This window comes from Perca fluviatilis, chromosome 8 (assembly GCF_010015445.1).
Source record: "Perca fluviatilis chromosome 8, GENO_Pfluv_1.0, whole genome shotgun sequence".
Classification (NCBI taxonomy): Eukaryota; Metazoa; Chordata; class Actinopteri; order Perciformes; family Percidae; genus Perca; species Perca fluviatilis.
In genome coordinates this window covers 29,585,262-29,597,329 of record NC_053119.1, presented here as the reverse complement: position 1 = coordinate 29,597,329, position 12,068 = coordinate 29,585,262, and the positions used below count along the sequence as shown (strand labels likewise).

At 38.3% G+C, this 12,068-nt stretch overlaps 1 protein-coding gene across 2 annotated transcripts in view; it reads left to right on the top strand.

Moving 5' to 3' along the window:
• LOC120563826 (synaptic vesicle glycoprotein 2B-like) overlaps positions 1 to 12,068 on the top strand; it is a 143,911-nt gene that overhangs the window by 112,883 nt on the left and 18,960 nt on the right. Inside the window, exons 4-5 of one of the 2 annotated variants that reach the window (XM_039808241.1) lie at positions 3,800 to 3,980; positions 10,271 to 10,422. In XM_039808241.1, coding sequence (XP_039664175.1) covers positions 3,800 to 3,980; positions 10,271 to 10,422 — 333 coding nt within the window. Of the gene's footprint in view, positions 1 to 3,799; positions 3,981 to 9,928; positions 9,972 to 10,270; positions 10,423 to 12,068 lie in introns of those variants that run through there. The other variant, XM_039808242.1, reaches the window with a different exon arrangement.

The following is a 12,068-nucleotide window of genomic DNA, read 5'->3' as shown; positions in this document are numbered from 1 at the left end:
CTACCGTACCCGCGTCATGTTTACATTCACTGCATTCATGCTCCAATGAATAGGATATGACGTCTGACTTTACAGAAGTTTTACAAATTGTATTATACGTTACATTCTTTAAGTTGTATGTATAACAAGACAGTTATTGAACACTGTTAATGTTAAATAAATCTGTTATTTGATTTTTTTCAAAATATCGTGATACATATCGTATTGTGAACCCAGTATCGTGATACATATCAAATCGTGAGCTGAGTGTATCGTTACACCCCTAATGCCTTCTGTACTGGTTTACACTTGGCAAAGCTGTACAGAAGCCCATTGTTTTTTTACAGCCATGAAATATGTGACTTAACCTCTGCATTCTCATCTTACGCATCACACTCCTCTGTTATGGTGGCCATTTCAGTAGATTTACTCACTAACATTGTGGAAACACAATAAGCATGGAAATTACTGCATTACTTCAAATACTAAGTTACTCATCTAGTAAACTAGTATTCACATGAAATAAAACAATAAAACATTGAGACCATTCAACAAAGCACACTGGGTAATATGAAATTTAACACTGGTTGCTATGGCCTCGTCACTAGGCTCACGTCATTGTATATTTTAGCATAGGTAAAGCTGCTGAAACTGAACATTATCCAAAACTCCATTTCTCAGACAAGCATCAATTCCTTCTGAAATGCCTTGATAAGGCTGTCGTTTGCATAATTTAACAAATAATCACTGAGACCGAAAGGATATCTGAGTCGGGTATGGCTGCAGCCTGGAGACCTCTTTTCTCATGCCCTCCCGGCTTGGTGCTGGACTTCGACTTTTCAAAATAAAAGCTTGCGTCTGGTCCGCTATGTTTTCGTACAGTGTTTTGGATGTTTTTGAACTAAACAGTATGGCAATCATGCTAATGAATAAAATTGTTTTTTCAGCAGATGTCTTACTTACAACACGATGGAGCTAGCAAAGCAGTTTTGTGTTTAAATGTGCCCACGGTCTCTAAAGCTACAGCTCAAATTGTCTGGCTGACTAAACAAGAAGGGAACCATCTGCTAGCGATAGGAGCCGAGACTGAGAGAGTTACATGGAGCTACATGGATAAATATGCACCAAACAAGCCACTTTGAAATTTTGCTGTTTTTATGAATACAAAAGTTGGGTGACCCGCCCCCCCAGACTAGATGACCCTCCCATCAACAAAGAATAAAAAGACATGACCCTCCCCTATTTGCCTCCAGTGGTCCATTTCATAAATACAGAACGGTCCCTAAAACTATCTTTTCTTAGTAACAGCTGCACCTCTTTTTCCTGAGGAAACTCTGCAGACTTCAGGTTCACCGTCAGTCCTGACAGATTTTTACAGATGTTTCACTGAATCAGTTATAAACTTAATATAATATATATATAATAAAAATAATATATCAGCGTGGTATGGGTCACTTTCCAACATCTATCCCAACCCACTAAACAAAATCATATCAATAAACACACAAATAGCCTCAGATACAACTTACACACTGCACAGCCAATACAGACTTCTACCCTCCAGAGATACAGGTTACTCACATTAAGGAGAGCCAAGTCGAGTATGCTGGGTATGTTAACTGTACACACGCTGATGTTCTCCACAAAGTTCCTAATAGCTAAATAAAGTTCATTGAATTGAATAGTAGCAAACTAACACAATAACAAATAATAGTATTAGTCCTGTAATTAAAAATACCTTTGCTATTTTTCCGTTGTTACATAAAATATGAAGCTGTGAAGCCTTAATTTGTGCAGTATCAGTGACATGTTTTTGAATAATAAGCTTTATTATGTTCATATTCCTTGATCCTAATCAAAAATGATTACAAACAATATGAAATGATCCAATAATGTGTACATCGGAAGTTTTTGATTAATATTTTCTGTATAGTGAGATTGATTAAATAAACACATTACCTGCCTCTTTCTGACAAACACACACACACACACACACACACACACACACACACACAGACACACACACACACATACGCAGCCAAGGTAGAGTCAGTGATTTCCCAAAGCTTCTCAGAACACTCAGTAAATGCTCAAATTACTTCTGCAGTCTAATTAGCTAATGTTCAGTGAGGAGGCCTGTTGGAGAATAAGTGGGTTTGTGGTAAATGGAAGGTTCTGTTATGTGCAGTGTGTGACAGTGTGAACATGTGTGTTTATATGTTAAAGTTGAATGGTGCGTGTGCTATACATCTAAAAGGTGTGCAGTATGCTATATCTGTCATGTTGTCAATATGATGGTGCACTTCTAAACTGTCATCATCAAGTCCATCCTCACCTGCTCCATCACCATGTGGTATGATACAGCGTATCATCCGCTCTGCAGAGAAGGTGATTGGCTGCAATCTGCAGTCTCTCCAGAAACTGTACGCCTCCAGGACGCTGAGGCGGGCAGGAAAGATTATAGCCGATCCCTCTCACCCCGGAAACAAACTCTTTGAACCCCTCCTCTTTGGCAGGAGGCTACGGTCCAGACCGTCCAGGTGTTGAGCTGGGGGAGAATGACGCTTTTTTGAACTAGAGGGTGGAGCTGGGGAGGATGAAAAAAGTGAAGAAAAACTGAGAGAGGAGAAAAGAGGAGAGGAAAGAAAAAGCAGAAACAAGAAAAACTGGGAGTACTGCAGCATTGCTGTAAAACTGATCTGTTGTAGAAGTAGATATTCCACAACTCAATTCAGCTGGCAGCATAATGAATAGCCGGGTGTGTGTGTCTGTCATTAACATTTCCAATTATTATACATTAAAACCTTTTTTTTTTGTGTGTGTATTTTTCTAATACGGAAAATCATGTAAAAGATAATGCTCTTATTTGTTGTTTTCATTATGCCAGGAGGAGGCAGAGGACATGATTTTTCCATAGATTATCTGATACATGCACTGTCAGGATATAGTGACAGTTGTTTTTTTTATATAAAACTTACCATATGTAGCTTTAAAGAGGGGACGTTTATTAACCTCTACTGGTGACCAGAAGAAACTACGACATATCATACATTAGCTGCTACACTAAACAGAATTTACATCTGGCACTGGGCAGTCCTTTCTAATTATCATCAGTAGTCCTTCCAAAACCTTCTCCTAACCTGACCACCGGACTCAGCAGCAGGCTTTTACAGACAATAAATATCAACTCTTTTCTCACACCACCTCCATTCTCCCATGTTACCTTGGTTTGGTCCAGAGCAGTGTTTTTCAACAAGACTGTGTGTCTGTGTTTAAGTCAGCAGACAGCAAGTGTGATCAATACTCTTTCTCCTGACCTTGAAAAGAAACAGTACAGCATTTCAGCACAGCTATCCTAACTAGGGCCTAAGTCCAATTAATTGAATTTTGTCCTATTGTAAGAAAAAACAAAAACAAAGAAATACACCACTATGGAGGATAAAGTTGCCAAACCGGAGACAGAGTCCTGTCTGTTCAAGGATGCAACACAAGCTAAGCTAGTAAATCCACAATAGGTTGGTAGCGTTCAATCAAACCAGAAGAGGAACTTGCTCCCTTCATTACAGTCAAGCCAATAGCAAATGGCATGCAGCTGACAAGGAATCTGGAGATAATCTTGACCTTATTAGTATTAATATATTATTACAAAGCTTTATAAATTTCCCCCCGAAGTGTTTATAAGGTTTTGCGCTAACCAGACTGTACAAAGGTTGTCAACAGCAAAATAAAAAGTTTCTTATAAATATATAATAATTTTGTTATTACATGATGTGACTGTTTTGAGCACACAGGGAATTTCTATTTATCTCCCTCTGTGCAGGTTTGACTGTCTTTCTGGGCATGATGGTAGGAGCGTTCTTGTGGGGTGGTCTGGCTGACAAAGTTGGCCGTCGGCGCTGTCTGGTTGTGGCACTAGCAATAAACTGTGCCTTTGTCTTCCTGTCTTCGTTCGCCCAAGGCTACGGCTTCTTCCTCTTCTTCAGGCTGCTGTCTGGCGTTGGGTAACACTTACAAACACACACACACACACACACTGATAGATTTATTGTTTCCACTTCCAACTGTTTTTGCTGAACTGCAGAAAAGCACTGCCAGACTAATAAACGTGAAAGTCTCTTCCTGACTTATTGAGTGAGTAATGAAGTTGCAATATTGCTCAGTCGAGTTTTGAGGTTTCCCCATTTGTCGTTGCTCTTTCAAATGAATAGGTATTACAGTTTTTCAGCTGGTAAAGTTTTTTGCTGTTTATTAACCTCAACTGCACAGGATACCAGGGCATTATTTGAAGCAATCTTATTTTAGAGTCAGGCCTTTATTTCTAATTCACTCTGTTACAAAAGTTTATTTGGTCATATTTTAGTATGAAGCTTCCTTCTTTTCTGATCTGCTCCAGTTTGTCCTGTTAAATGTTAATACAAACTCAATACCTCCTGTATTCATCTCTGTCTCTATATTCATGTTTCTGTCAAGTAAACTTTATAGGAGCTTAACATCATTATCTTTACAACCATATTTTCTTCAAACTGTAGCTGTACTGAGCAAGGGTATCCCACCTTCTCCACCTGAGACACTGTATTTCTAACCCACTGTATTTCTGGTTCATACACTGTCTCCTAAACAACAGAGTGCAGGTCTCTGTCCAGACATTGCAGGGCAGAAGCCAGGATTTTAGAAATATCAAGGTCATAAATACAAACATTCCCCCCATTGCAACCAACATACAGTACAGGCCAAAAGTTTGGACACACCTTCTCATTCAATGCGTTTCCTTTATTTTCATGACTATTTACATTGTAGATTCTCACTGAAGGCATCAAAACTATGAATGAACACATGTGGAATTATGTACTTAACAAAAAAGTGTGAAATAACTGAAAACATGTCTTATATTCTAGTTTCTTCAAAGTAGCCACCCTTTGTTCTGATTACTGCTTTGCACACTCTTGGCATTCTCTTGATGAGCTTCAAGAGGTAGTCACCTGAAATGGTTTTCCAACAGTCTTGAAGGAGTTCCCAGAGATGCTTAGTACTTGTTGGCCCTTCACTCTGCGGTCCAGCTCACCCCAAACCATCTCGATTGGGTTCAGGTCCGGTGACTGGGGAGGCCAAGTCATCTGGCGCAGCACTCCATCACTCTCAAATAGCCCTTACACAGCCTGGAGGTGTGTTTGGGGTCATTGTCCTGTTGAAAAATAAATGATGGTCCAACTAAACGCAAACCGGATGAGATGGCATGTCACTGCAGGATGCTGGCTACCAAGCCATGCTGGTGCAGTATGCCTTCAATTTTGAATAAATCCCCAACAGTGTCACCAGCAAAGCACCCCCAAACCTTCACACCTCCTCCTCCATGCTTCACGGTGGGAACCAGGCATGTAGAATCCATCCGTTCACCTTTTCTGCATCGCACAAAGACACGACGGTTGGAACCAAAGATCTCAAATTTGGACTCATCTGACCAAAGCACAGATTTCCACTGGTCTAATGTCCATTCCTTGTGTTTCTTGGCCCAAACAAATCTCTTCTGCTTGTTGCCTCTCCTTAGCAGTGGTTTCCTAGCAGCTACTTGACCATGAAGGCCTGATTCGCGCAGTCCCCTCTTAACAGTTGTTCTAGAGATGTGTCTGCTGCTAGAACTCTGTGTGGCATTCATCTGTTATCTAATCTGAGCTGCTGTTAACTTGCGATTTCTGAGGCTGGTGACTCGGATGAACTTATCCTCAGCAGCAGAGGTGACTCTTGGTCTTCCTTTCCTGGGGCGGTCCTCATGTGAGCCAGTTTTATTGTAGCACTTGATGGTTTTTGCGACTGCACTTGGGGACACATTCAAAGTTTTCGCAATTTTCCGGACTGACTGACCTTCATTTGTTAAAGTAATGATGGCCACTCGTTTCTCTTTACTTAGCTGATTGGTTCTTGCCATAATATGAATTCTAACAGTTGTCCAATAGGGCTGTCGGCTGTGTATCAACCTGACTTCTGCACAACACAACTGATGGTCCCAACCCTATTAATAAGGGAAAAGATTCCACTAATTAACCCTGACAAGGCACACCTGTGAAGTGAAAACCATTTCAGGTGACTACCTCATGAAGCTCATTGAGAGAACACCAAGGGTTTGCAGCGCTATCAAAAAAGCAAAGGGTGGCTACTTTGAGGAATCTAAAATATAAGACATGTTTTCAGTTATTTCACACTTTTTTGTTAAGTACATAATTCCATATGTGTTCATTCATAGTTTTGATGCCTTCAGTGAGAATCTACAATGTAAATAGTCATGAAAATAAAGAAAATGCATTGAATGAGGTGTGTCCAAACTTTTGGCCTGTACTGTATATATACTACATAAATATTAATTTATAATAATAATTCTGCTGTTGAGTAATTCATTTTTCTCCTAACAGTCAGATTTTGAGTCTGGAAACATTTGATAACCAGAGTGCAAAACGTTACAGTAATTGCTTAGGTCCTGAAAACTCCCAGCTTTCCAAAAAAAAGACAGGACATTACCTTGTTATTCTGACTGTAGATAATTTTTCCTCTTTTATTACCGGAAAATATTTTGGTTTAAACCTGCAGAATAGTGTTAAGCATATGTAAGGGGTTCATTGTGGTGACACAGCAGAGTGTTCCATCTCAGAAGAACTTTAGTCCACAGGGAGCCACAGTGGCTCAGAAATGAGGGCACATACAGAGCACAGCATAATGAATGTGATATACATTCATTAGAAGTTTGCACCAGGATGGCGAAGGAATATCCGACCCACTCTACCTTTGATTTGCTATTACTTGTTGCCTTTGTTGGTTAGATTGGTTAGGTTATAGGGTTACGTACATTTTTGTCCAGGTCCAGCAGGTGAATGAGGACGTCTGGTGAAAAGGTTTGGGGGCATCTGGTACAATAAATGGTTTTGAGGAAGTGGAAATGTTGCTGAAGAGGGGGACAGAGAGGCAGAATGTGACAACTAAAGTATCTTAACTATACTTTCCGAATAAGTGTTCCTTATTGTAATGTTTGATTTAGGAATAATTGTTCTTTTTTGTTCCATTTGATACAGTCGACCACGACATATTACTTGACCAATTAGAAAACTGGGTTGGTCTTTCTGGCTCAGTACTAAAGTGGTTTGAATCCTATTTAAAGAATAGGGACTACTTTGTGTCTATAGCTAATTATACATCTGAGCATACAAATATGACATGCGGAGTTCCCCAAGGCTCAGTTCTGGGGCCTCTTCTGTTCAACATCTACATGCTTCCACTGGCTCAGATTATGGAAAACAACAAAATAAGTTACCATAGTTATGCGGATGACACACAAATTTACATAACCTTATCGCCAGGGAATTATAGCCCAATACAACAACTGAATATGTGCATTGAACAAATTAACGACTGGATGTGCCATAACTTTCTTAAATTAAATGAAGAAAAAACTGAGGTGGTTGTTTTTGGAGCAAAAGAGGAACGATTAAAGGTCAGCACTCAGCTTCAAACGACAATGTGAAAAACAACAGACAAAGCCAGAAATCTTGGTGTAGTCATGGACTCAGACCTGAATTTTAAAAGCCACATTAAGACAATTACAAAATCAGCCTATTATCACCTTAAAAATATATCAAGGGTTAAAGGACTTATGTCTCAGCAGGATTTGGAAAAGGGTGTCTTTACAGGTCTCCCTAAAAAATCAATCAGACAGCTGCAGCTGCCCGAGTCCTCACTAAAACCAAGAAAGTGAATCACATCACTCCAGTACTGAAGTCTTTACACTGGCTTCCAGTGCCTCAAAGAATTGATTTCAAAATACTTTTGCTGGTTTATAAATCACTAAATGGTTTAGGGCCAAAATACATTTCTGATCTGCTACTACACTATGACCCACCCAGACCTCTCAGGTCGTCTGGGACAGGTCTACTTGTTGTCCCCAGAGTCAGAACTAAACAGGGGGAAGCAGCGTTCAGTTTTTATGCTCCACATATCTGGAACAAACTCCCAGAAAACTGCAGGTCCGCTGCAACTCTCACTCTGAACACGCTTATACAAGTTTTGGATTTTGAACTCAACGTTATGAGTTTTTGAAAGTTAAACTTGCATTTATTCATTGGGTCCACTATTTAAATTTTTTATCAGATATGTATGTGTTGATTGAACTTGGGTATGTAAGTTATCAGTTGAAAAAAAAAGTGTGTGTGTTGCAACAAAAAATGGTTGCCTTTCGATTTTAAAATAACCTGTCTTCACAGCATAGTTAAAGCATGGACAGAATAAATTTAATATACACCGCAGATAAGTGATGTAGCCTATGCAAATTTCTACTAAAATATAACAAGTGTTGTGGCAAACAACAAAGCACTAGTGGGAGGAGGGAGTACCTGTCAAAGGCTTGTGAATTGTGAATTTGGCATTTCACTCTTCTCATATTGAAATGTACTTGAAAAGTACTTTTCAAAAGTCAAACAGCTCCGCCCACATTTAGCCCAACCCCAATCTACATACTGCAGTCAGGTGCAATTGGTTCATTGGCTGGTCAATTCCCATGATGCAAGGCGGTAAATAGAGTTGTGTTAAAATTTGCTGAAAAGTTTGCAATTTGTTCGGAATTGTTTGTTTGAATTCCGTTTATTAAACGTGTGCTTGAATGTAGTGTTTTGTTGCCTGGTAATTGTCATTGTTGTGCTGGTTTACATTTGTAACCATGAGTTAAGTGACTGTTATGTTTGATAAGAAGAGCTGGAGTATTGCAGTATTAGACTTTGAGCAGTAATAGGCTTCCTTCAGCTATTAATTTGCGGTGTGTCACTTCACTAGCCCAAGTGACGCAAGATCATAGGCTTTAGAGGGACCCCTATTTTGCATGGGGCCCTGGGGTGGCTGTACCCAAGCACCCACACTATCTCCACTATAAATGTGGTTATGTTATTATAACTTTAAACCGTGAGTTGTAATAAAGCAGAAAAGTATGTCTGTTATACTAGGCAAGGAAGGTTTCTTGCATTATTAAAGAAAGTAATTTATTTGTTTTAACTTAAAGTATGAAGTTAAACTAAGTAATTAAAAGTTAAATCAACCAAAATAACAACTTTAACAAAACTAGAACACTGTAGTTACATCACCCTCATTAACTTTAATTTCTAAGTTGAAACAAAAGCAGTCTTCAAGTTGAGTGAACTTCGATTTTCAAGGCTGAAGGTGAACTTTCATTTCCAAGTTAAACTACCATGAAATTTATTACAGTGTGTGATCTTTTAGTAAAAACATTAGTCTGCTTAAGTTGAAAGTATAAGTTCAATTGCTGCCTTAAAAACATGAGTACACCTAACTTGAAAAGACAATTGGTATGAATACAGTTAGTTGAAATTAAATGTAAAATTGTATGTTTGTTTAACAAAAGGAAGCAAGTTTCCTTGAATATACAATGTAAGATAGATGGTTGTTTTAACTCACAGTATCAAGTTCTAACAATAAATTATTATTAATTAAACATCTTCTCTAACTTACCTTCGTGAGTTGAAATAGCATACAATTGTATTTTTGCTTGACAAGAGGAAGCAAGTTTCCTTGAGTGGACAATGTAGTATTGATAGTTGTTTTAAATCACAGTATCAAGTTCAAACAATAAATGATCATTAATTAAACATATTCTATAATCTAACTTTGTGGGTTGAAACAACACTATTCTTAATGTTGGCTTTACTCACATTTTTAAGGCAGCAATTGAACTTAAATTTTTAAGTAGAACCACCCTGATAATTTTTACAGTGTATACTGCACTGTACATTTTATTCTTGTCTTTTAATGATTTTAAATTGTTTTTAATTGTTTTCTAATTGCTCTTTACATTTTATTTTTTGTCTTTTAATGCTTTGAAATTGTTAACTGTTTTTTAATGTTTCATGTAAAGCACTTTGAATTGCCTTCTTGCTGAAATGTGCTATACAAATAAAGCTGCCTTGCCTTGCCTTCTGCCATGGCAACAATATCAAAGAAAGAAAGTAAGTGGGTATTCGTTTACAATGAAAAAGCATATACTGTGTGTATATATATATATATATATATATATATATATATATATATATATATATATATATATATATATATATAGTTTGGCTCAGTGGTCAATTAATTAATCTCAAAGGGGGCAGCTTTAGTGCACTTAAAATCTATTTCATCTTACATGTTCGAGTAATTATTCCTCCATTAAGTATAATGTTGAATTTTTTAATTAATTGTACTAGTTGTAATTACAACTCTCTTTTCCCCTTTCATTACTTTCTCATTGTCCCTCTCTAAGAATTGGTGGCACAGTGCCGATCGTGTACTCGTACTTCTCCGAATTTCTTCAAATGGACAAGAGAGGAGAGCATTTGTCCTGGTTGTGTATGTTTTGGATGATTGGTGGGATCTACGCTTCGTTCACTGCCTGGGGAATCATACCCAGATACGGTAAGATCTTAAAAGAGGTCAGTTAAGACAGAACACTATTCAGCATTCCTTTGCTGCTGCTTATGAGGAAAGTGGGTCATTACAACATCCAATATAGTTTTATCAACCCTAGGGTTGGATCCCATGTGGAGTGACTTTTTGTACAGACTGGAATTGAAGCAGATTTCTATAACTGATATATTAACTCTTGATATAATTGCTTTTACGGAGTGGGATTAGAAGGAATACACATATACTTTACCAAATACAGTGACCAAAATATTATAGAAAATAAGTTCAATTCAATTTTATTTATAGTATCAAATCATAACAAGAGTTACCTTAAGGCACTTTACAGATAGAGTAGGTCTAGACCACACTCTATAATTTACAAAGACCCAACAATTCCAAAAATTCGCCCAAGAGCAAGCATTAAGGCAGAAACCTTGAGTGGTGATGAAAAACTTAATATATGAACAAATGAAAAACTCTGCCGCTGCCGGTAGGGACACAGAGACACTGATACAGATATAGAGAAATATGATTCGTAATAATTATAGCAGTTGGTATGATGAACAGTGGCAATTATAGTAACAATAAAGAAAATGGAACTATGACTAGAAATAATAGTTGTAGCAGTTCAGGGTGTAGCAGGGCATAGAAGGGCGTCAAGCAGGACCACAGCGGCAGCTGCAACCATGATTTAGGTGCTACCCTAATCCAAGGAAGGTGATAAAACATAAGGACTCCGGGGAATAAGCTCCCCAGAGCTAAGTTGGTAACAAGCATTACTGGGACATAAATGCACACAGATGGAAAGAGAGAGCAGAGAAAAGCTGTGTGTCAAAGGAAGTCCCCCGGCAGTCTAGACCTATAACGGCATAACTAAGAGCTGGTCCAAGGCAAAGCTGAACCAGCCCTACAAGGGTTGGTATATGAATCCGACTGCTATGAGGAGAAGAAGAGAAGAGGAGGGGTGCCGTGTCAGTATACACCCTCCCCACGTCCCCACTATCAAAATATTCATATCCAATGCAATTAGGTTATCTGGAAATTAGTCTAGGGATTACTTTTATGGGACCATGTTTTGAAGAGGACACCTTTCCTGGAATAAGACAAGTTTTTGGCTGTTCTTTTCAGTGACTTGAGTTTGTCAGGGAAAAAACCTCCTGTTGGACAATCCAGCATGCGGAGAATTTGGCTCTCTTTATGGACACACACTGTAGTCAGGGAAAATGTGTATTTCTGATTTAATTAGATATGGCTGATTAGGCTTCTTCCTAAGGTAGAAACACATACAATATGCCCCAAATCCATCCATCCATCCATCTTTGTTAGACCTTTATCAATGTTATCAGTGCATTGGGTCCAGTGACCTCACACAACTTTCTCCATTGCTCTGCCTATCTTTAACTTCAGCAGAGATCAGCCAAAATAACTTAAAACATCTGTGGGGTATGGAGGGCCTTTTACTCTCCTCTTTATTGGACCGTAGGTGCAGACCTCTGATCAAAGCAATGCAATACAAATTCTTGAAACAGAGTTTAATTGGACGTTTTGTTAATTGGCTTGTATTTTTTATTTTTTTTTATCTTTAAAAATTATTGTCCATGTCAAGATAATGAATCAAAAGAATATTGACAAATGTTTATGATATGTATTTATGA